Source organism: Sarcophilus harrisii, chromosome 4 (genome assembly GCF_902635505.1).
Source record: "Sarcophilus harrisii chromosome 4, mSarHar1.11, whole genome shotgun sequence".
In the NCBI taxonomy this organism is placed as follows: domain Eukaryota; kingdom Metazoa; phylum Chordata; class Mammalia; order Dasyuromorphia; family Dasyuridae; genus Sarcophilus; species Sarcophilus harrisii.
The window spans coordinates 12,607,014-12,633,404 of NC_045429.1; the positions used below are offsets into that span (position 1 = coordinate 12,607,014).

Consider the following 26,391-nt stretch of genomic DNA (forward strand, 5'->3'; position numbering starts at 1 on the left):
GCAGGAGGGGTGGAGTGCTGAATTAGAGTCAGGAAAACCTGACTTTAAATCTGACCTTGGACATTTCCTAACTTTGTGACTCTGGGCAAGTCACTTCTCACTATTTCCTCAATTTCCTCATCTGTCAAATAAACTGGAAAAGGAAATGGCAAAACACTCCCGTTTTCTTGCCAAGAAAACCTTAAATGGAGTAATAAGACAAGATTGAAATGACTGAACAACCACGAGAATGGCTATTATTATTATATCTATAATTCTGTGAAAGTGGGAAGACAGAGCTGGGGTCATTTATTTTTCCAATACAATCCACCTCCTAGGAGCAGTAATTCCTGGACCAGAAAAGGATGGAGACCTAGGAAGTGATGGTGTGATGGGTCCCTAATAGAATATATCTTTATATCCCACATGTATAAATGTGTTCATGGGACTTATTATTATGTAATTTTAATGCTAAAATTATATATAATAATTTACACATAATATATAATTTATATGTAATACATTGTGTAGTTAAATCAACTGAATATGTAAAGTTTTATTCCAGTTCCTCCAAATCCTGAGCCTACCTAACACACTTCCAGTCACTGTTAGAAGTCCTCCAAATGTGAGCTGTTTGGAAGAGTCATTACCCACCATTACAAGCCAGTTTTCTTTCATTTTGTTCTAGAACAGTTCTTAGCCTAAAGTCCACTCCAGGACTGTGGACAGATTCAAGGGGATCCATGAATTTGGTTGGAGAGAAACTTCCATCTTTCTCAGCTTCCTCTGCAATCTAATTGATTTCCTGCATTTGGATTCTTTGCAGGGGCCATGGACTTTGGTGGCCTGTGGCTGGAGGGCTCTGGGACTCATTACCTACCATTACCAGCCAGTTTTCTTTCTTTTTGCTCTAGAACAGGAGCTCTTAGCCCAATGTCCACCCCAGGCCTGTGGGCAGATTCAAGGGGATCCATGAACTTGGTTGGAGAGAAACCTCCATCTTTCTCAGCGTCTTCTGCAATCTAATTGATTTCCTGCATTTGGACTCTTTGCCATTTGGATCCTTTGCAGGGGCCCCGGTCTTCAGCGGCCTGCGGCCAGAGGGCTCCGGGACTCACAAACCCATTTTCCCATTTTCTCTTTTCCCATTTTACTGCTCAGAATGAATGTTGAAATGTTTTCCTTGACTACCCAGCGTAATGAGGCAAGTCCCTTTCCTGGCTTCTGATGAAAGTTTGGAGTTTTGTTTTGTTTTGTGGCTGAAGCAGGCCTCTTTAGGGGAAAAATACTTTCCCTTCTCCCTTGCAAATGAATAAATAAGAAAAAAAAACAAAAAACAAGTAAACTGGAAGCAAATGTGTACAGTGAGAAGGGCCCATTCACCTGCGAGGCTGTCGGGCCCACAAATAAATGTCTTTGCTAAGTATTAAGAGCAGCTCACTTCATCATGATTTACTTGTGACCAGGAATAATGAGGCCCAATTGGCGTGAGCGGGCCCCGGGCTTGCTCCCATTGTTCCGTCAAACACGACAGCTCACTTCCAGGTCTCCAAGGGTTCTGCTTGTTAATGGGATGCTGTGCCAATGAAATGACTTATAGAATTATAGCTAATTGCTTGTGGAGAATGATTTATTATCGGCACACCAGAGGATCGCTAATCATTTCCATCAGGCCGCGCATCGACCCAGCAGCGGGCAGGCCGAGAACAAGAGGGCCCTTCTGAGGAGCTTCCGTGTCCCTGGGCGAGACGGCTTTGGGGGTGATTCTGTTCCACTTGTTTTCTTCAGATTTCTAAGTCTCCCCAGAATCAGAGATTGTGAGCTGGAAGGCAGCTTCGCGGAGTCAGACCGCCTTCCTTTATAGGGGGGAAACTGAGGACCAGGGAGTTATGGGACCAGCTCCATCACATGCTAGTAAAGCATCTGGGATAAGATTTGAATTCGACTCTTCCTCACTCTAAGCCCAGCCCTGAATCCACTCCCTAGACCACGGGAGTGATGTGGCTCATTTTACAGATGAAGAAACTGAGGCAAACAGGGTTGTGTGACTAGCCCAGGGTCACCCAGCTAAGCATCTGAGGCTGGATTGCGACGCAGGAAGATGTCTTAAAATTACTTAAGCTTAAAATGACACTAAGACCTCTGCAGTTCCCCAGACATAAACGTGTGGCCGGATAGGAAAGTCAGAGGCATTTCAAGTCTTAAATAATCCTTCTTCACCTTTTCTTAGGGTGAAATTACAGCCGTCATCCGGGTCTTAGGGGTTGTTAACGTGAATATATGTACAATAGTATTCATACACACAAATACATAAATACACACAAAAATAAATGCACAAACATACTATAGGTATATACACAGTTACATAGACAAAGCGCACAATGTACAAAGATATACAAAGACAAATGCACGCATATACATACCCCAAACCACACACATCAAAAACCTATACACATAAACACAAATACACACATACAAAAATCACACACCCCCCCAAAAATACACATACACACATATACACACACATAAATACACAATATACAAACACACACACATACAAATACATGTACAGACACACCCAAAACTTACACACAAATACACACATATACAAAAATCACATACCCACAAATATACACACATACAAATATATGTACATACACATCCAAAATCTATAGACACACATACAAATACATATACTACTACACACAAATATACAAAATACCTAGCACACACATCCACAAAGACACATACACATAAGCACCCACATACATATCCACAGTTGGAATTGAAGCCACAAAGACTTTAACAGAAATTCTGCTTCTGACATGCCCTGGCTGTGTGACTCTGGCCAAATTACTTAATCTTCTGTGCTACAAAAGACTGTGATTCTGAAAGAATAATCCCAGAATCCTACTGTCAAAGACTTACCCAATGCCCTAAATGAATGAATTCTTAGGCTCGGTTTTTACCCCTGTATATTGATGGTATCTCTCTGTGTGTCTTATGAACTTTCTTTCTTTGTTCTCCTTGGGCTAAAAACCCCAGAATGGAACCAGTGGGTCAAAGGATATTAAAAATTTGGTGACTTTTCTTGCAAAGTCACTTTTTAAATGGCTGGACCATTGCAGTAACTTACTGCTCCAGGAGTAGCATATTCCCATAGCCACCGACCTTCTAAAATAATGAGGAGTACTGGGCTGAGGGTCGGGCTGAAGGCCATGCAAGCCTGGGGTCAAGGGCTCCATCCTACAAATCTGGCTATAGGATGTGGGCAAGCCTGGCCATCCCTCAGAGGCCTGGTCGCTCTCCAGGGCCATAAAGTGCACAGAACTGATCAAAGGACACGGGCAAAAACTATTTCCAGACAGTAGTGTTCATTATTTCCTGCCCAGGTCTGGAGCATATGTGTATCATGTGCTTGCAGACATGTGTGCACATGTCTACACTCTCCTACACATGTGATAAACACACTCGTGTACATGCACACACACATATAAAAATCTACATATAAAATCATATAAATCATATAAGTCGTATAAAATCTACAAAGTGCATCATGGAAAAAAGGGAATAAGAAAAAGATCTGGGACAAATAAAAAACAAATAAGGGACTTCCGGGGCCGAGTTCCACCAAGCTGATACTGGATGTGCATGAAAAGTGGATTTCACCTCAGTCCATATAAGAGAGAGATAACAAAGGGAGTTCTGGAGACAAAGCGACAAGGGGAGCCGGCCCCCCGGCCCTCCCCAGCACAATTAACAATATTTTTCTCGCCGGGCTCAACTTTTCATCCGCTGCTGTCCTTTTATCCTTCTCCCTTCTGCCCCTGAGGTGTGTCTGAATGCTGATGAGACGAGGATTCAAACGGGGTTGTCATCTGTAGGGCTGTTCAAGGGCTGGCCACAGCCTCGGGTCAGAGGTCAGACGCAGGCAGGTAGGGAGCAAACGGGCCTCCGTCCCCCGGGAGCCGATTCCAGTCGGCCGTCATCTCCAATGACGACGTTTCATCCCAACATCAGTGGCCTTCTCCCTCGGTGAATTTTGTCTTCCTTAATTTTCCCATAGACGCTTTTCCCCATTTGCATACTTCCCAGAAGCCTTTATTTTCCAAAGCCTTTTTTTATTTCCTCCTCAGCTTTCCATTTCAGAGGACTGGTGGGGGCCCGGAGGAGAGAGCCGAGGGAGGAGGGGGTCTCCAGAAGGTACAAACAGAAAACCTCAAGTACACACTTTATTTACGGCCGTTTTCTAAGCCCAAGAGCTAGAAGGAGCCTTCAATGCTATGAAAATCTGTATTTAAAATATGTCACAATGCAACTGACAGGCCTGGGCAATGCGGCCCCTTTACCCCAGGGGCCTGAGATTCAGAGGAAAAAGCCTGCTTGAATGCAAAGGAGTGAGCATTTAATATGGCCAAGCTTCAGAGCGTGCACAGAATTTAACAGACAAGCCCTCTCCCTCTCACTTCCTCTTGCTGACTTCTAATTTGAGAGCAGGTCTTTCTGATTGTTGATATTTTTCAGGATATTTTATATAAAAGGGGATGAGACTAGTCTTGTAATTGTAATCATAACTTCTCCCTCCTTTGAATCAATAAATCTGTCTCTGTTTTTGCCTTTTTCTTCCTCCTTCTCCACCCCCCCCCCCACTCTCTATCAGTCTGTCTCTCTGTGTTTCTTTCTGTGTGTATGTCTTTCTAGTCCGTGTCTGTCTCTCTCTGTGTATGTCTCTCTTTTTCTCTGTGTGTGTCTCTTTCCCTGTTTCTGTGTCTCCTTTTCTCTGTGTCTCTCTATTTCTGTCTCTCTTTTTCTCTGTGTATGTCTCTCTCTCTGTGTCTCTGTCTCTGTCTCTCTCTCTCTCTCTCTCTCTCTCTCTCTCTCTCTCTCACACACACACACACACACACACACACACACACACAGACACAGCCTTCTCATAGCTTACTAGTTACTGGAGTCACTTAAGGGTCTTCTCCTAAAATCTATTTTGGGCTTCTTCCTTCACCCCTCACATACTCTGATTGGGCGTTGCCTCAGTTAAACTAAGATGTGTTAAAGACATCAGGTTAGAAAAGCTAAGACATGTCGCGGGCATCTGGGGCCATCTCCAGTCATCCTGACCTAGATCTGACCACCGGACTCAGATGGCTCTGGAGGGGAAAGTGAGGCAGGTGACCTTGCCCAGCCCTCCCGCTCCCAAATCCAATTCCCTTATATGTCATGGCAGCACTTCAAGAACAAGGGACAAATAGCAGCAAGGACAAAAACAATCAGATGCCCGGGGGCAAGGGTCTTAGCCTGTTTTCTGGATTGCCTCCATCATGGCAGCTTGGCCCAGCAGAGAGGGAGCGGTGGCCTTGTGGTTAAAAGAACTGGATTCCAATCTTGCCACAAGTTGGCAGAGCCTGGGCAACCTCTGACCCTCTCACAGCCCCCAGCTACCCTCTAGGACATAATGTACCTGCTGACCTGTATTGGTGGAGGGATGATTCTCTCCGAGAGTTCCCCCATAACAATAAAAGCACAAGATCATAAATTCAGACTTACAAGGACACTCGGGATCATTTAGTACAAACATCTCATTTTTCAAATGAGAAATCAAATATCAAGGAAAGTCCGTTACCGGTGAGCTCCTGGAGAATGGAAACTGTCTCCGCTTTTCAATATGCATGCTCACCCCTTAGTATAGTGGCTAGGGTTCCAGTAATGATGGAGGGAAGAGACTGCTGTCCTCAAGGGCTGGCATAGGGAAGAAAGATCAGTTTTGCTCTGCTTGGCCTTTGAGGAGAGAAAGAATGAGAAGCACAGACAGAAAGAGGGAAAGACATGATTGAAAGGGGAAAAACTTCCTAAAAGGGGCCAAGGGCTACCTCAGGAAGCAGAGAGGACTTCAGAAGAGGCCTTCGAGCAGAGTTACCCAGAAAGCCTGAGAGCTGGGATGGTGACGGCTGCAGTCTGTCTCTTGTTTAAGTTTCCAGAGCTTACCCTGCACTGAGACTTATGGGACACCCCCAAGAAGGCACCGGGGAGATGGAGGCTCTTGTTAAATTAAGCTCGTAGAGACGGCATGAGGACAAAGATCTGGCCTTGGAGCCAGGGTTTCGATTTCTGGCTCCGGGACCTGGACAAGCTGCTTCGGCAATTCCTAAGACTGGTGGAGAGAAGGTGAGGATTGAGGGAAGAGGAAGTTTGGGGTACGGGTCCTATCATCCCTCCTCTTCAAGATCATTGATTAAGATCATAGATAGATGGAACCTTTGAGGTCATCTGATCCAGTCTCACCTCACAGGGAAGCAACATGTCCAGGGTCACACATCTGGCGAGGGCCAAAGATCTAAAAGTGGCTTAGCCAAAGTCAAAGGGAAAAGAGGCAGAGCGGAGATATGAGTCCCCCCGGTCCCCAACACTCCTTGTCTATGGGTCAATGGCTGGTTCTCAGCGGGGCTGAAAGGAGAACCCACACATACACACCCGAGTCCTTGCCCAGTTTTTCTAGGACAGAGCCGGCCTCCTGGGCTCCGCCATCACTGAGGGAAGCCAGCGGTCTCTGTGTGGCTAAGTCCTGGCCTAGCGCGGGCGAGATCAGGCTGCAGCCTGAGGATGACAGGCAGGCTGCAGGTGGACAGGCGTGATTTATGGTGGGAGGCAGTTTGGGACAGGAGCGGATTCTCCCTCTGCAGCTTCCACGTGTTCCACATGAATGCAAGGGGAGCTGCAGCAATTCCAGGGGAGGAGCAAGATGGAAAAGCCAGAAGGCAAGTGCCAACATGCTGGGGAGGTGGAGGGGGGTCAAGGGCTGGGCCCAGAGCACCTCCCTTTTTGCCCCGACAAGTTTGCATGAAAGAATATTGTGTATCTTAGGGCAGAAGCGCAACTTTTTCTGGGTGACAGAAATATCACCCTAAAGATGGGAGGGACCTCGGAGTAGAACTGAGCCAACCGTCTCCTTTTACAGATGAGGAAACTGAGTCAAGGCGGTCAGATCACACAAGCAGTAGGTTAAAGAAGTGTTAGTGTTTGGGCTCCCTCTTCCTTAAGTGGAGCACTCACAGCTGGAGTCTGTTGAGGACTTCTCTGACCCCTCTGTTTACTCCTGTGACCCTGACAACGAGAGCATAACAAAGGAACAAGAGCAGGCCCCAATCTGCTTCACCTGATTTCCCTTGGGGAGACAAGCCAATGGGGTGAAGGGTGTGTTGGAATCCCAGTGTGTGCCTTCCTTGAGATCAGGCTGGGAGCTTGGGAAGTCCCCCCTGCTGTGCAGAAAGGAAAAGCAGGTCCAGGATACTCAGTGGATATACCAAGAAAATGGGGGCCAGGCCACTAAAGAGTCTGGATTAGGCCTAAATCAAGGGAGAAGGGAGGGAAAGGACGTGATCCGGGGCTTGTGAGCTTCACACTCCACGGGAACAGAGGAAAGCACACACTGTGTTTCTCCTGATAGAATGGAAGCTCCACGAGGGCGAGAGCTGTTTCTTTTTTCATCTTTGTTATCTTCAATGTATGGAATAATAATACCCAGCATCTATACAGCAGGCACTTAATAAGTGTTTGTTAGTCAATTGGAAAGGCAGTGTCTTTTCTGATAGACTGTAAAACTTAAGGGCAGGAAGTGAGGGCTACCTTGTTCTATCTTTGTAGCTACAATGTCTCCCAGGGCTCTTTGCATAAGCTATTTTTTGGGTCCTTGATAGTTTCTCTCTTTGAGCCATATTTATCTGGATATTGATATATAATTTATTAGAACTCCTATAATCTCCTTGGGGGCAAAGGCCCTGATTTACCTACACGTTGCACCCCCCCCATATTACACAATGGCCTGTGCTGTGGGGTGAACTAACATTGAAAATAATGAAATGAAAAGAACTATATTGGAAGAACTAGGAAATGGGCCCAAGTGGACCTATTGGATCAGCCGTGATGAGGGCCCCGCCGATGGCACATCAATGTGTCTGTTGTCCCGAATCCCTCCAACAATTATCATTTGTCTTTGGGTGTAGGATGGAACCTTAGGTTCTAGTCTCTTTTCTGTTCCATGTATATGGAAACAGTCGTATTATTTGCTATTGGTTAAATTAGGAAGTTCTTCGCACGGCTAAGTCTTCTCTGAGTATTGATACTCATTAAGTACTTGGATCAGAGCATCCACTGGCAACCATACAGGGACCATAAACAGTCATTTAGCCAAAGTGGGATACCTTGAAGAGAATTATAAACTCTGCTTATAATCAGCCCATTTAATCCAATTTTAAAATTGCTCAAGGTCGCAGAATAAAACACAGAATTAGGGCATAAACTCAATTCTTTCTGATGCCATTTCTAGTGCTTTTCCCATGCAGCCATCAACAGGCAAACATTTACTCTGTCTCTGTGACCTCCAATATACCAGGTATATGCAAGAGAAAGGCAGGCATGAATCCTTCTTTCCACATAAGAGCTCAGAGAGGAACAAAACAAATATGTACAATCCATACAAACAGGGTAGGGCAGTGGGGAGACACGATTGGCTGAGAAGATCCCAGAAAGCTTCGTGAAGAAGGTGACATTTGTGCTGAGTACTGTAGAAAGCCGGATAATTGGTGAGTTATCTCAATAGCTAGCTTGTTGATGAGAGGTGCTAGATAAACACAAAACCTGTCTATATTCAAGCCTTTTAACACACCTTGTAACAAGAAGTTACAAATCTGAATTCTGAAAATGGATTTTTTCCCCCTCTAAAATCTTTTCTTTTTACCATCCTGGAAAATAATATAACAAACAACACCGATCATTCAAAATCTAAAAGTATAACCCTAACTCCAAAGAACACCAATTCTCCTGCCTCTGGAACTCATGATGCAGATTTTATATATTGAGCACAATTTTTCCCCATCATACAGAGGTAGTGTGGGAGTATCCTTAAGCCAGAAAAAAAAAGCAAGTTTTTATCTGTGGGATAAGGAATTCTACAAAGATGGTCTTCTCCTCTCCTCCTCCACAGAACCCATCCACCCACCATTTCCAATAAGAAAAAAAAACACAATAGAAAGAAAAAGGCCCTTGTGAACTAATGAGCTGGCCAGCTGGGAAGCGCTGAACACATTGCAGTGTTCCCATTTTCTGCCCTTGCATGGTCTGTTGGGCCGGCATCTGAGGGGTGGATTAAAAGGGGGCATATCTCTAATGCCCTTTCTATGGCTAATCCAGGATCTCCTAATATATAATTCAAGGATTCTCAACTTGAAGTTTATGAATTTATTTTTTTAATATTTTGATAACATTCTTTTTATTTTAAATTATACTAATTAATAACTGATTAATTGATTTTAAAATCTTTTGACAAAAGAGACTGATAGGATAGCTTCTTTGGAATCCTGTACATTTTAATTTCTGTATTGAAAAACATGATCTTGAGAAGGGATCCATAGGCTGCCCAAAGGGTCCATAACCTGGGCTAAAAATCCCTGCTCTAGTTAATCATCCTTCTTGCCTGCCACACAAGGAGGACATTAAGAGAAATAATGGTATAGGAGGCAGTTAGTTCCAAGGAAGCAATATTTTGGAAGGATATCAGGGTAAATGAGAGGCCTGGTAGGACTGGAGGAGGAGGGAATGCTTGTGACCTCATGGTGTAGTTCGGTGGTTAGATAGCATGGAGGTGAAAGACTGGTCACTGCTGAAGGCAGCCTCCATTTCTAAATAGAAACCCAAAGCCCACAGATTCAGGCTGCAATGGATCCTTGAGATCAGAGCTCAGATGCCCCCTCCCCCCACTGATAGAGCAGGAAACAGGCTCCAGCAGGTTAAATCAATGTCTGACAGTGACCTGGAATTTGACTTCAAGCCCAATGTTCTGTGCTGTCCTATGTGACTTCTTATTTTGAAAGGAAAATGTGTGTGTGTGTGTGTGTGTGTGTGTGTGTATGTGTGTAAGAGAGAGAGGCAGACAGACAGACAGACAAAGACAGAGACAGAGAGACAGAGACCCAAGGAGATAGAGACAGAGACATGGAGACACAATGAGACAGAAAGACAGAGACAGAGGCACAGAGACAAAAGAGAGAGACAGAGACTCAGACACTCAGAAAGAGACAGATAGAGAAAGAAAGACAAGAGAGAGAGACAGACTCAGAGACACACAAAAAGAAAGAGATAGATAGAGAGAGATAAAGAGGCAGAGAAACCCACACACAAAAATAGAGAGGGGGGAGAGAGAGACAGAAACAGAGACAGAGATGGAGAGAGACAAAGAGAATGGGGGAAACAAAAAGGCAGAGAAATAGAGAGAGAGAGAGAGTGAGAGAGAGAGAGAGAGAGAGAGAGAGAGAGAGAGAGAGAGAGAGAGAGAATATATATGGAACTATTTAGGAGAAAACTATTTAGGAGAAATATGCTCTTTTTCCCCTAAAGAAGTTTCTACCCCATGGAAATGTGAAGCATCTCAGCAGCTAAAGAAGTTCCAGGGCACAGCAATAAGTGGAGAGACAGCTGGCTGCGAGATGAGTGGAACTGGGACCAAATCCCAATTCTGAGCCATGACACCATTTGGATCCTGGGTAAGCCCTTTCATTTGTAGAATGAGGAGGGGGAAGAAATGATTTTGAAGGTCCTTCTCTTCCGGGTTCTAGATCCTGTGATCCCATGAAACCCATCCCTTCTTTGAAGGTGAGGATGGTTCCATCCCAACTAGGAGGTCTCCTTTTAGGAACTTCAATGGGCAGCACAAAGGGGATGCATTCAAGAGGGAAGCGCTGAGGTGTGGGGTAGCAATTCTGGAGAGACAGGATCGTAGGGTTAGAGTAGGAAAGATCTTAGAGATCAGCTCATCAAACCACCTGATTTTACTTGTGAGGAGATGAGATCCGTGAAGGAAGAGACTCTTGTCAAAGCCCTCATAGAACAGTAAAAGGGACTGGAGCCAGAATGCTCGACCCTTAGACCAGATCTCCTTCCATGGCCCACTATGCACATGATGGTAAACATAGAGAAGATCCAAAGATAAACTGGATCAGAACAGAACAACCAAACCCCACTGAGAAGGAAGATCAGCCAATCACAGAGCACGAGGTGCTTACAATGGCCAGGTCACTGTCCTAAGTCTGGGGGGAGGAAGACAAAAATAGTCTCCGAGCTCAAGGAGCTGATATTCAAGTTTAAAAGAAAACCTGCAAACCATTACACATAACATTTGTACAGCACGAGACAAAGGTACTAAGGGAAGTGGACGAGGAAACAAACTGAAGAATCGCTTAAAAAGCAGTAAATGGGTGTGGAGAGTTTGCTTGGGCTGGTAGAAGGAAAGGGGGCGCCTTCTCCAGGAGGAGAACGTTAGGAACAATGGGCACCCAAAGCAAAGCTCCTGTGGGGATCCCGGCCGCCCCCCCGCCCCGGCGATTGCATTCCGTCCCCCCCGTCCCAAGCTCCCTTGTGCGTTCCTTTGCCAAGATGCATCAGGAGCACTCCCAACTCCCCGTTGGGTTTGGAAAGCACTCCTCACTCCCTATCCGTTTGGCTGCTTCAGTCACTGTGACCCCATTTGGTCTGGAAGGGTCTGAGACTCCTTTCACCTGTAGCTCTAGGATCAAATGTGTGACTTGGGCAAGTGACTAGGCAGCTTTGGACCCCAGGATCTTCATCTGTAAAATGAGCTACACAGGATCTAAGGCCCTTCTGGCTTTCAATATAACCCATTATTGAGCAACAGTGAGGGGACAGTGTGGGGGAGGAAGTAGAGAGGCTTGGGAGCCCAGATGGCCCCTGGGGACACAGCTCAGGTGGGTCAGCTGGGACCAGAGGCTCTTGGGACCTTCCAGTCCTGAGATAGGACAGCTGGCCCTGAGTGTGAGCATAAAGAAGCAGCTGGCTCCACCCTCCTGTCCCAGGCTGCACCCTCAGATCCCCAGTTGTGCCTGCCTGCCTCAGAAACAGGGCAGGGTCTGCCTCCCTCCCTGTCTGCCTCCCTTTCTCCTTCCTTGCCTCTCTCCCTCCTCCTCTCCCTCTCTTCCTCCTTCCCTCCCTGTCTCTTCCTCCTGCTTTTCCTCTCACAGCTCAGCTGGGACACAGAGTTACGGAATCAAGAGAGAGTCAGGGCCCAGAGGGCCGCCCCCAGACCCAGCCTGCCACTGGGTCAATGAACTGCCACGTGCCGGACGCGATGGTGTGTGTGTGTGTGTGTTTGTGTGTGTGTGTGTGTGTGTTTGTGTGTGTTTATGTGTGTGCACATTCTAAGGCCCATGTATGTGCATGTCTGAATGTGTGTGTATTTATATCCAGAGAGAGGCTGTGTGTTATGGCTGCAGGCAGGATTAGCTCAGCTTAGCTCAGCCACCGGGCACATTCACTGGCTGCGGTCCAGCTTGGGCCAGGGGAGGCAGTTGGTAGTGCCCTATTTAGGGCCCAAGCTCTTCTCTTTGCAAGGAGCAGGATACAACTGGTCAAGGAAGGAAGGGGGAGAGGAAGGAAGGAGGGAGGGAGACTAGGAGGAAGAAAGAGGAAAAAGGAAAGGAGAGTGTGAAGGAAAAGCAGGAGGGAAGGAAGGGAGAGAAGAAGAAAGGAAAGAGGGCAGGAAGGGAGGGAGGAAGAAAGGAAGGAGGGAAGGAACGGAGGGAGGAAGGAAAGAAGGAGGGAAAGGAGAGAGGAAGGAAAGAAGGAGGGAAGGGAGAAGCAAATGAAGAAAGGAAGGAGGAAAAGAAGGAAGGAAGAGTAGGAAGAAGAAAGAAAAAAAGGAAAGGAGAGAGTAAAAGAAAAGCAGAAGGGAAGGAAAGAGAAAGGAAGGAAGGGAGAAAGAAAGAGAGGGGAGAGAAGCAATGGGGGCAGAGTACTATAGTGGCTAGTACACCAGACTTGGGGTCAAGGAGCATTGAGTTCAGACCCCACCAGGGATAACAATTAACTGTGTGATCTTAGGCAAGTCACTTAAATTCTCAGCAATATGTGTAAGTCTCCAGGGCCAAGTTGAGGGAAGCTGGCAGCTTGCATTGGCAGGGGCCATCTCCTCACCCAGGAGTCCCCTCTCCCAAGGCAAGGAGATCCAGTTTATCTCCCTCTGCACCGAGTGCAGGGACACAGACAGAAGGCAAGGTCTCCCTGCTCTCCCAGCACCGCCGTTTTGGGGGTGGGGCACAGCTTGCCCAGGATGCTTCAGCTGGGAGGTGGGGGGCAGTTGTCCTTAGGATACAGGCCGGCTGTCGCTGCCAACGTCCAAAGCCAAAGGCGATCCATGTTTCTTCTTATCACTCCCACTGACAAAACCCCGTCTGCTGCCGACCCTGACCCTGTGCCCCTGACAAGCTCGTGGGGGCCGGCATTCCTCTCTGGGCCGCCTGCAGCCACGGCTGCCGGGGGGGCCAGTGTCAGGACCTGCAGAAGCTGCGGTCGGGCTGGTCTCCACAAATGCCATCCTGGGCACTGGGGGAAGTGGGGCCGGTCGGCCTGGGGGGAGAGGACCCAAGAGGAGGCCATTCCCAGGCTCTTGGCAGCAGAGCCCTGGGGCTCCTCTCAGCTCCGAATTAAGGGAGTGGTCTGAACCTCCTGGCAAGAGCTGCTTCCTCCGGCTCCCTCAAGGTGACTTAGCCCTTGGGCCCGGCCAGCTTGCCTATATATAGGAGCAGAGCCATGATTTCATAGGTATAAAAAACTCCATGAGGAATGGAAATCACCTGCTCCTCTGCTCAGAGGCTTAGAAGCTGCTTGAGGCTGCTCCGTACACACATCCATAGCTACCAACCACATGCGTGTCCATGGGCTGGGTGGGAGGGCTGCCGGGACCCCGAGGAAATGCCCAGCAGGCAGCTTTGGCCCCCGTGGGCCAGGCCTTACCTGGGGGTCACCGGCTGCATCTATCTGAACCCTCAGGCTTTGAGTGATCCACTGAACCAATATGGCACCCGACTCAGGATAAGGGGAATGGGATAAAAGGAAAAAGGAAGAAATCAATGAGACAGGAGTCATCCATCGATGACCTAGAGGACAATGGGGGCCCAAGGACGGACACTCCCCCTCAAAGGCGAATGAGCGATAGAAACAAGAGGCTTCAAGGACTCTCCACTTCCTTTGGAGCTTGTTTATGTAAAGATGCAAGATGATCTATTAGGGATATAATGCCCTTCCGCTGCCGAAGGATCAAGTTATCCAGCTCAAGATGCATCAGGCCTGAAGGATTTGTTATTAATAGACCAGAAGTGCTTCATTATTCTGCTCTCCGTGTCAGCCCCGACCCTTCACTAAAAGAGTGCCCTCTCCCGGGGCCTCATTTCCCCCCTTTATGAGCCGGCTCCATTTTCATCATCCTACTTACACCGTTTGGACACATTTATTTATCTTACTCAAATCGATATGTTATGTCTGGCAGCGGAGAGTAAACCACCTTTCTTGAGAGAGAAAAATTAAAGATTAAAAGCCAAAAAGAAAAGGTGGTTCTGGGGGAGTGTGACAAGAACGAGCTTGATTTATTACCCTGGCCAAGGCACACGGTTCTGTCTTTTATTCAGATTCTAACATGGACTTAAAACCACCTGCTCTTTCTCCCACCTTAAGTCTAATCTGCTGGAGGCTCCAAATGAGAGAAATTTAGGGATTTTTTCAGCACAAGAATATGAGCTCACTGAAGACGGGGATGGTTTTCCTGCCTTTCTTAGTGAGCCCAGCACCGAGCACAGGGTCTGAAACACAGAGAGGGTTTAACAGATACTTGGTGGTCACTACACTAACTACCGCCACATCCTAGCCCTGACAGTGGTCCCCAAGTTCAACCAGCCAGGAGGGTCTGATTGGACTTCTTTCAATTACTCACACTCCACTTCCTATAAAGGTCCAGGAGGCAATGGGGAGCTAGCTGTAAAGAGAAAGAAGGATCTGGGTTTGAGTCTCTTTAAGACCTAATGCCTTGATGTTTTTAGATTAGTACTTAACCTCTCAGTATCTCGGGCAGCTCTCCAAAGAAAATGCCCACTTGCATTGGTCAGGGGCCCATCCTTACCCTGAACTTCCCTATCCCAGTGAAATCAAGGTGGGGAAGGTCATGTAACTTAATGTGGGTCTCACAAAATTATGACTTATTATCAGTGATTTGATTTTGATCCACAAGTCTGATTTGTAGACCTATTTCATACACCTTTGTATTTGGGGTTGGGTAAAAATTTCTCAGCTGAAAAGAGATTGCAAGTGGAAAAGAGGTTAAAAAGCTCTGGTTTAGCTCTATATCTATCTGTCTATTTTTCTACCTACCTACCCATCATCAACCTATGACTTTCTATCTGTCTGTATCTATCTATCTATCCATCTACCCATCCATCCATGCATTTGTCTACCTATCATCCATCTATGTATGTATGTATCTATCTATCCATCTACCTATCTACTTATCCATCCATCCATCCATCCATCCATCCATGAATCTATTTGTCTGTCTGTCTATCTATCTATCCACCTATCTATCTATCTACCTATCTATCTATCCATCCATTTGTCTATCTACCTATCATCCATCTATGTATGTATGAATGTATCTATTTATCTACCCATCCATAGATACATCCATGTATCTATTTGTCTGTCTGTCTGTCCATCTGTCTATCCACCTATCCACCTATCCATCCATCTATCTGTGCATCTCTTTGTCTGCCTATCTATTTATATCTATCTATCTATCTGTCTGTCTGTCTATTCATTTATCTATCTATTCATCCATCCATGCATCTATCCATCTATCTATCTATCTATCTATCTGTCTGTCTATTCATTTATCTATCTATCTATCTATCTATCCATTTACCCATCCATCCATCTATCCATCCATCCATTCATCCATCCATCCATCCATGCATCTATTTGTCTGCCTATCTATATCTATCTATCTATCTATCTATCCATCTACCCATCCATTCATCCATGCATCTATTTGTCTGCCTATCTATCTGCCTTTGCCAGTCTGTTTGCCCCACTACACACACCCAAACCCTGCCCCCCAACCTAACCCAATACCCCATTAGCCATGCATAAACTTTATGGAGAAACTTCTTATTTAAGGAGTGAGGGAAACAGTATGAATTTGTGCAAAAAGTGAATGGTATTCTGCATCCAAGTCTGATTAAGTGAACTTGCATAATAAAGCTTTACCTACTCCAGGGCCCAGGGCGGGTGCTTTAATGAGCAGATAAGAATTATTTGTAATGAGCATATCAGATGTTTGTGTGTCAGCAGCTCCTTCCAAAGCGCTAGAGGCTAGCTTTAAAAAACTAAAATGAAATCTTGTTCTCTGAAAGACTCAGGGGATTGCCAAGAAGCGTCGTCTCTGTTCTCTGAGCTCTTGGCAGTGCCCTCACCTCACTTGGGGTCCTAAAGGAAATTTCAGTTCTGCCTCTTCCAAATGTCTTCCCAGTTTGGGAGATCAACGGGGTCGGGAATAAACAGCTCCTCTCGGGACGAGGCGGAGAGTTGTGTCCTAGCAGACCTGGCCATCCTTCTATATCCCTCTTCATCTCCCAGTGACCGGCAGCGGAAAAGCAAACCCTGCGCTTCAGCAGGACGCGCGGCCTGGCCCCAGAGGAGAAATACCTGAGCAGGCCCGGCCTGCACCAGAGGAGGTCCCCTCCAGAGGCTTGGGGAGGCGGCCTTGGCTTGCTGAAAACTGTCAGCCAAGGGGAGGCTCTCACAGGTCCTGGCAGCTGGCACAGCTTCACCTGGGACAGGGGAGAGGACTTCTGTTGCCCAAGGGGCTGGATTACGCTGCCTCTGACATCCCCCTCTCCCGATTCTGTGGGTGAGACTAGTGATGGAGAAGAGGCTCATCTTCTGGGCCTTGGCCCACAAGAGATTCAAGGAATGGGCAAAGGACCTCTATGTGCAAAAATATTTATGGAAGTGTCTGAGGCTGGATTTGAACCCCTGAAGAGAAAGCCCTGTGCACTGTGCCGCCCCCAGCTGCCATTCTCATAGACACAGTGCTTCAAGGTGTGCAAAGCACTTTATCCAGACTAACGATCTAATTCTACTTTTGCTTGGGACCTCTGCCTCCAAACCCCACCGCTGGACAGCCCTGCTCCAAGTTACTTCCCTTCAGGGAGCTCTGAGGAACCCCCTGCCCTCAGAAAGATGGGGCAGGTGAGTTAATCAGCATCTATGGGCATATGTGAGGGAGGCAGGGCTGAAGAGGTGTGCAAGGGCAGAGGGGCAAAGAATAAAATGATGCCCCCAAATGTGTCCTGGAGTCGCAGCCAGCCGGGGAGAGAGGCGGCTGGAAAGCCAGTGGAAATCAAGGGTCTGGAGGACCATCATTTTCACCCATGGTCTTCGAGAGGATCAATGACATTGCCAATGGAGTGTGGACTCGTGAGTGAGTTGGGTGGAAGCGAGCCGGAGCCGCCCCACTCTCCTCCGGAGCCAGATGCCTGGGATAACCCAGAATGCCCCTTTTCATTGGCAATGTCTGACCGAGCTCTGAGTGCTCGCTCCACGGCACCTGCTTCAGTCATGCTCATGGCCCTTGGAAGAAACCGCTCCCATCCACCCATTCTGCAGGGAAGGCTTCGCCTTGGTGGGTAAGCACCCCCTACCTCGCCGACAGGTGTGAGCTCTGCTGGTTACCCTCAACCCCATTAGCCTGTCTGCCCAGGCAAAGGTGTGGCTGCTGCTCCAGCTCCCCGGAGCCACAGGGGAGAGGAGCGGCAGGTGGATGCTGAGGGCGAACGAGGTGCCCTCACACCCGAGGGGCTCCTTCTCCCTGCACCCCATCCACTCCATCTGGAAGATGGGACATCAAGGATCCCTCCTCAAGAGGAAAAGAGATAAAGGAGGTCAGAAAGTAGACCAGCCAGAGGTTAATTCCATCAGATAGGAAGCCAGACACTAGATGTGGACCAGGAAACTTTTTGGGGGGACACGGGAATCCTTAAATAGCTTGGGGGGAAAGGGGACCGAAGGGGCGGTTGTGGGCATTCCCATCATGGCTTGCAAGCAGGAAAGTCTGTGAATAATTTTTTCTAATCTTTTGAAAACCATTTCAATAATTGGGTTTTTTTTGGTAATATTACTTATTTCATTTCATGCATTTAAAAACATAAGTCTGAGAATGGGCTTTTGCAGCTACCACAGGGGTCCAGGGCAGTAGAAACGCAAAGAAGCCGAGGCGACGGGGACGCACGAGCGGACTTGGGAATCCGACATCGGGGGCTCTCAGTGATGGCAAAGGAACTGGGGTAGACGTGGGGAGTCGGGAGCGTCTGTCAGCCATTCAGTGGTTCATGAAACATTGTATTAATTACAAAAACATGCTGGCTCTTTCCCTGAGCAAATAATTGGGACCAGCAATTACCAGAGCCTTTCTGGGAAATCAAACCTCACTCCTCAGCAATAACACCTAAGGCAATTATAATCCTTTTAGAAAATCCACCAAAAGGCCCCCTCAGAACATGGAGGTTCCCCACAAGCCCGGCTCCTTTTCTTCCTGATCATTTTCCTCCCCTCCCCTCAGCTCCCTCCAAACACCGTATGTCCGCAGCAGAATAAAACCTATCAGAAGACAGGAACTGTATTCATTTTTATGAATGGTAAGTAGGTAGGTAGGTAGGTAGGTTCCCACAGTCCCAGAATCCTCATGTGCAGCACATGTATCGACACAGGCCAAATGAACTGAATTAAATTTCTTCAGCCATTTGCTTTTTGGATTAGGGATTGGAACTTTTTCTCTGAATCATTAATATCTGCAAAGTGCTGGGTATAGTGCCTGGAGCAAAGCAGACATTTAACAAATGCTTGTTTCCTTCCCTTCCCTTCTCTTCTGGAGTGTGGGATTTCATCAATGGGAGGAACTCCCAGTGTGGAAACCTTTTCCACTGACAAAGAGTTGTTCATCCTCTTTTTGGAGAATTAACTGAATTCTGTCTTAAAGAGCTGCCGGGGACACTGGGGAGATCAGTGATTCAGGATCATCAGATCACATATTCCCAGGAGGAAAGAGCTTTTGTTTTTGATTTTTTTGATGAGGCAACCGGGGTTAAGTGACTTGACCAGAATCATACAACCAGTAAGTGTCAATTTGAACTCAGGCCCTCCTGCTCCCAGGGTTGGTACTCTATTCACTGTACCCCTTGGCTGCCCCCAAAAGTTACTTTTGAGGTCATTTAGTTCAGATCTTTGTTTTTACAGTTAAAACAACTGAGGCCCAGAGAACTAGATTTGTCCCAGAAAGAGCTGTCTGAGGAATGAAATTTGAACTCAGACCTTCCTGTTCCAAATCTAGCTCCCACAATACAATGATGGTCGTATAGCTAATATGGCCTTGGGGATCCAAAGACTTGGCTTTGAATCTCAGTTCTAGGACTCACAGTGGAAACTCTGGACAATTTCCTTAAAGCAAACATCACAGTATGATGGAAAAGGCACCGATTCTGTAGTCAAAGGGCATGTGTTCAAATCCTGCCTTGGATGTCCGCTAGTCATGTGACTTTGGATAAGTCATGACACTACCTTCCTGTTTCCTCATCTGTAAAATGGAGGTGCTTCATTAGACGACCCCTAAGGGCTCTAAAATGATGACCCTATGATCCTCTTTGGGCCTCAATGTTGCTATCTGTTAAGTGGAAGATTTTATTGCAATAACGATTTTGAAAGTCTCTTCCAAGCAGCTAGATGGTGCCATAGAGAACAATCAGGAAGATATATCTTCCTAAATTCAAATCCAACCTCAAACCTTTGCTGATTGTGTGATTCTGGGCAAGTCACTTCACTCTGTTCACTTCAGTTTCCTCATTGGAGGAATGAGGTGGAGAAGAATATAATAAACCCATTCCAGTATCTTTGCTAAGAAAATCCCTAACGGGGTCACAAAGAATCAGACGTAAGTGAAAAAGCACTGAAAAAAGCATCTTCCAGCTCTCAATTCCATCATATTATGACTTGATTCCAAAGCCTTCTACCCATTATGCAATGCTTCTCTCTGTCCCCAAGTGGAGAAACAATTTGTCCAAAACTCGATACTCTCGATGCGTAGGCTCGCTCTCTGTCTTGGTCTCAGTCTTCCTCTCTCACACATACAAACACACATTCTGGAATGAAGTCTAGTGGAAGTTTGGGTCTGGGTAGATACTTGCAGGATTTTTATTTTCCAAACACGGTTGCCATAGTTTCCTTAGCAACACGATTCTTCCTCTATTCAAGTAATGAAAAAATATAAGATGCACTGTCAGGTAATGAGGAGCCTATTCTCCTGGTTTGTTTGTTTGTTTGTTTTAAGTATAACCTACATTAACAGAAAGTTTTATGTCCAGGTCCTAATATCATGAAACGTTCTTTTGGATAGGGAAAATTCTCTGATATCATTATCTATCCGGCTAATATCATCCCCAGCTTGGATTTATTGTCCACTTAAGTAGCAAACCAAAGTCAGCTCTCGCCCTCAGGGTAAAAAGGGACTGGAAGTCTGCGGTATTCCCAGAGCAGGGATATGGAATCGGGCCATTAGGCAAAAAGCATCGGCCACTCTCCAAAACCCAAAAGTCTCACCAAAGTTGCCCAACACAAGGAGGGACAGAGTCAAGAGGCAAAGCTCCGTTTTTCTGAAGCCACAGCGAGGCTCCTTTCTTGGCATATCCAGTAACTGAGCCATCAGCTAAAGTAACGCTGAAATATAGAATCTGCTGGCACTGGATCCATGAGTCTGTTCATCACCAGGGCCTTTGGCAAAATGGCCCTTCTACAAACCTCATTTCAGAGGAAATGATTTTGAAGCAAGCTTTAAAGTAAGCATTCTTAAGCTGGGATCTGTAGCCATTTTTCGAGCATGCTTAAAAAAAAAAACTATTATATTTCAATCTAATTGGTTTCCTTCATAATCATATTATTTGAAGCATTTTAAAACATGATCTGAGAAAGGGTCCACCGTCTCCACCAGATACCACCAAAGAGATCCAACATAAAAAAAAAAAAAAAAAAAAGATGAAGGATCCTAGCTTTAAGGACTTCAAATTGTCTCAGATTCCAATCATCATTAGAAATTCTCAAGGGAAGAAAGGGAAACTGAGAGGGAGGGATAGTATTTCTCTCACTTTATATGGGTAAGATTCAGAGAGGTTAAATGACTTGACCAGAGTCACATGGCTAAAATCTGAAGCCTGAACCCAGGTTCTCCTATTTCAGTTCTCAAATCTCAGCATGAACTATGTGTGGCCCTGCTGCCGGAGCCATGAAAGGTTCTTACCATTCTGGAAAGCGATTCAGAATTATACAAAGAAAGTGGCTCCAACGTCTCTACTCTTTGTTCCAGTGATTTCATCGCTAATCTAGCACAAGGAGGCAAATGGCCAAAAAAGAAAGGCCCTTTATGCGCCATCTTTGTTATGGCACAGAACTAGAAACATAGGAGATGCTCATTGATTGGGGAACAGTCAAAAAACAACCGCGGCACATTAACGCAATAGAATCTTATTCTGCTGTATGAGACGGTGAATATGGAGAAGCATCGGAAGACTTCTCCAAATGGACCCAAAGGGAAATAAGAAGAACCTGGAAAACGGGACTTGCCATAATGATAACGATGTGATTGGGAAGGAAAACAATAATGACACGTTTGAAAAGGAATGCTGACAAAGGAAGAAGAATAAACTTGGACTCAAAAGGAGAGAGGAAGACACAGGTCTGGCTGCATTGAAGAAGTGGGGAATTATGGGACCCATTATAAATCTTTTGGTCATCTGTCTTTTATCCACGTTGTGGTAGACACTTTTTCAGGATTTACTTTTGCAATACCAGCCCGAGTGGTCACTGAATTCCTTATCCAAACATTTGCAATTATGGGTGTGCCACAAGCCATAAAAACAGACAATGGACCTGCATATACTTCCAAACATTTTGCACACTTTTGTGCACAGGATCAGATTTTACACACCACTGGCATACCCTTTAATCCTCAAGGACAGGCATTAGTAGAGAGGGAAAGCAGAGACATTAAGACACTCCTCCAAAAACAAAAGAAAGGGGGAGGATACTGACTTAACACCTTGTAAGAATCCTTGTTTTAAGGACAGAGTTCTGGCCCACAACATATGGAATATAGCATATACAGCCTTAATGATGTGTTGGCTAGTTTTGCTGAAACTGTTTTTAATTCCTCTTATTCTCTGTTATAAGAGATGGCTTTCTGGGAGGGGGAGGACTTATTGAGAATTATAAGCAATATAAGAATCAGAAGATATTTTTTAAAGAAATGAGTGTAGCAGAAGACTAATGAAATGCAAATGCAAACTGACCAACAGGAGCAAAGATTCACTTCCATAGAAAGAAGAGGGGTGGGGGGTGGAAAAGGCTTGACTTTCAAGACTTGCTTACCTGCTGAACCTCAGTCTCTCCATTCGAGATCTTCTCAGTGTACACAAAAGAGTTGAATATACGCTGCAATGAAAAGAAAAAAAAAAAGAAATTTAGGGATTGAATTTCCAGATGTGACATCCAAACATTTCCGTAGGGAGGCAGGAGGCAGGAGGCAGGACAGGGCTTGTTTATGGAACAAACAGAATAAGGCAGGAAAAAAAAATATTTCAAATTGAAACTCTGAAATTTTGTACAAATACAGAAATCCGTATTCCAGCCAAAGTCAATCATGCTTATATAAGCAACACAGAGAGACATGTGTGTGCACGTACGCATGCGTGTGCATGTGTCCACACAAACACATCCAAACACACACTAGCCGCTGTAGTAAAGGAAACCAGATGCTAGTTTCCAAAGCACCCTGCGTTATAGATTTCCAGCACCTCTGCCATTCTATCCTCACGGGCTGATCTCAACCCGCCGTGTTTCTCATTTTGGTGTTGCCTCCACGTCATGGCTGTAATTGTTTACAGACCGTCACATCTAATGAAGGAAGGCTCTCTGCAGGATTCTTTCCGAGCTCCCTCATGTCCCCGCCACGGCCGTCCCACCCGCTGGGAGCCGCTGCCTTCCTCGCCCATGTCTTCTCCTTTTTCCAGCTACTACTCATCCTCTCCCTTCCAGCCCAAACCGGACATACGGAAAGCTTCTGTCCCACAGGAATATCTGCCATGACCATTAAGCTTCAAGGAGCTCTCACACACGCTCATTTAAGCCTCACAGCTGGGAGTGGATCGGTGTTATTACATCCATTTTACAGCCAAGGAAACTGAGCCCCTGACTCTTAAATGATCTGCTTTGGAGAGGATCACACAGGTGTTTTTTTTGTTTTTTTTTTTAATGATAACTTTTTATTGACAGAACCATGCCAGGGCAATTTTTTTTACAGCATTATCCCTTGCACTCACTTCTGTTCCAACTTTTCCCCTCCCTCCCTCCACCCCCTCCCCCAGATGGCAAGCAGTCCTATACATGTTAAATAGGTCGCAGTATATTCTAGGTACAATCTATGTGTGCAGAACCAAACAGTTGTCTTGTTGCACAGGAAGAACTGGATTCAGAAGGTAGAAATAACCCGGGAAGAAAAACAAAAATGCAAACAGTTCCCACTCATTTCCCAGTGTTCCTTCTCTGGGTATACAGCTGGTGTTTAAGAGGAGATTGGAACTTGGATCTTCCTGAGCCTTCTCTCTCCCCGCTCCCACCCATCTCTCGGTCTCTCTATTTCTCTGTCCCTGACTCTCTGTGTGTGTCCCTCTCTTATTTATAGCGCGCTTTGTATACATTTCTATATTGCACAATATCTATGATAATGTGTTTGTGTCTGTTCTTGCCTGATCTGAGAGGAGACTGATGAATCATGTGCTCACAGATGTGCATCTTGAAAGTATCTCGAAATCATCAAACATCCAGACAGCGGTTTGCTATAGTCAGCTCACATGATCTGGCCAGAGCCGCTTGTTAAACTCTCAGTGTGAGCATTTACACCTGAGAAATCAGCAGAGTGCAAATCAAGGCTTGCCTTATTACTATGTTGGACTTAAGAAAATAATTCAGATTGAACTTAGAAGAGTATTAGGTAAACATATTTTCCCAAGCACCTATTGCCAGCACACCTTTGGATCAGTAGCTAGAAGGGATTTCACAGAGAGTCTGTTCCAACTACATCATTTTTTTTGGTAAAATAATAATAATAATAATAATAATTGATTGGCCAAGGCCCCACTGGCAGTGAGAGCTGGGATTTGAACTCAGGTCCTAAAAGCTAATATTTTTTTTCCCTTCTGATTGCAGATTATAAAAATTGGAGCAGTTTCCTATGTTGGAAAGAGAGCCAGATTTGGAGTCGATGGGTCTGAGTTCAAATTCTGGCTCTGCTACTTACAGGTCAAATGACTTCAATTCTCTGGCTCTGTTGTCCCATGCTTAATTAAGGGAATGATACCCTTAGGTATCCAGATCAGAGGCATCCAGAGCTGCAGCACAATGCCTTGGGAGGCTGATTAAAATGGAATTGGGAAATATTTAGCCAAATTAATTTTTAAATGCTATACAATATAGATAATGTTAATCTGTAGTTTTCATTTTCACGTGCTTTGAACACCGCTGTACTAGACGCCCTTCAAGATCCCAGCTCTACATTTATGCTCCCCTGACTTCAGGAAAATCTGCTTCAATTCATATCCAAACAGATTGGGGCTCCCTGTATGATGCTGAGGAAATCTCTGCATCTCTCTGGGTTTGCTTCTTCCTCTAAAAAAAATAAGGGTTTCGACTGTTGTCTTCAAGGTCCCTTCTGACACATCATGAGCTCCCTCTAATACTCCCATTTATACAGATTTTTAGGGGACTCTCCTCACAGTCCTGGCAGGGAGGGGCTCTTCTCATGCCCATTTAACAGAAGAAAACACTGAAACAGCCAGAACTTACAAGTGATTTGCCCATAATCACACAGCCAGTAAGGATGAAGCAGGATTTGAACTCGGTCTTTCTCCCTCCAAGCATACCTAGCTACCTAGGAGCCTTCCACTCAAGCTTGCGTCTGCTTCCCGGGGCTGGGCAAAAAACAGAAGGCAGTGGAAGAACAGAGTCATCTAAAGATGAGGGCTAGGGAAGCCAGAGTTCCAGACAAGGCTGAACATGTCAGCTTGTGAATACCTGAACAGGTAACCTGACAGAAGGAAACTCTAAGGTGCCAAAGTATCCAAACGGAGGGTGCTTGGGAGAAATTTGGGCCATGTGGACAAAGGAGCCGCCCTCGAAATGAGGAACACCCGAGTTAATGTCCAGCTTCCGGCAGGTGCTGGCTGGATGCGCCTGGCCGGGACACGTGGTGTCTCAGTGCCTCAGCGACCCTCTCAGGCTGAGTTACAGGTGAGTAGCAGGGCTGAGCCAACAGGAGGGAATTTCTCTACCTGGAGACTCGGGATGATGAATTCACAGATCCAGAAGGATAAGTGCTGATTTATCACTGTGGTTACCATTGCTATTACATATATTATAATATATTTATATAACGATTGAATATAATTAGATTAATAGAATATATTGAAATACATACAAATATTTATATGTACATGTATATATCTCTATACACACATATATGTATATATAATTATATATATTTATATAGGGAAGTCGGCAGAAAGGAAAAGGAGGCAGTTTTCCAATTTAAGGCAATGGAGAGTTCACAAATCACTCCCCAAACAGCGAGACTTGGAGTCATTAACCAAAGTTTCCTTTGTCCTCCTGCCCCACCTGCCAAGTATTCCTCAGCACCTGGGACAACTGCCCAGTGGCCTGGACACACCTGCATAGTTGTGGTTACGTACAAGTGCCAAGTTCATTAAGTGCTTGGGAATCTAAGGCTGGGGCGACATAAAAACAATCCAAACACAAGAAGAACAAGGAGCTTAAGGAAGAAAACTTTCTGTCGGTTGAAAAAAGAAAAAAAGGTGGATTAAAGGGTGGGTTCCCAGACTTATAAGATTTGGAGCTTTGAGGACTCTCAGTGGTCATCTTGTTCATACACATACTCATTTTACAGATGAAGAAACTGAGGTACAGAGATAGTGATTTGCTTAAAGTCACACAGGTGTAATCAGTTACAGAGCTGAGATTTAAACTCAGACACCGTGACTCAGTAGTGAGTCATGAAAGAATGATAAGTGACATAATAGCAAAAACAAGATGATAATGGAAGAAATTTATCACATTTCAGTTTTCAAAGAGCTTTATAGATATTATCTCTTTTGATTCTTCCATCAACCCTGGAAGGTAAGTAGCACTGGTTTGGGATTTTCAAGTGTCAGAAGCAGAGAACTGATTTTTATTATTCGATAGTTTTAGTCACTTCTGACTCTTTGTCAGACATTTGGGATTTTCTTGGCAAAGATACTGGAGTAGTGGACCATTTCCATTTCCAATTCATTTTACAAATGAGGAAACTGAGGCAGACAGGGTGACATGATCTGCCTAAGATCACCCAGTGAGAAATCAGCCTGGATTTGAATTCAGATCTCTCTGGTTTCAAGCCCAGAGTTCTATCTTCCTTGTTACCACCTAATTGCC

At 45.6% G+C, this 26,391-nt stretch overlaps 1 protein-coding gene across 1 annotated transcript in view; it reads right to left on the minus strand.

Moving 5' to 3' along the window:
- The window catches only part of CACHD1 (cache domain containing 1), a 208,547-nt gene that overhangs the window by 97,036 nt on the left and 85,120 nt on the right, over positions 1 to 26,391 (minus strand). The window contains exon 2 of the mRNA XM_031968977.1: positions 22,279 to 22,341. Within this exon, the coding sequence (XP_031824837.1) occupies positions 22,279 to 22,341 (63 nt within the window). The remainder of the gene's footprint in view (positions 1 to 22,278; positions 22,342 to 26,391) is intronic.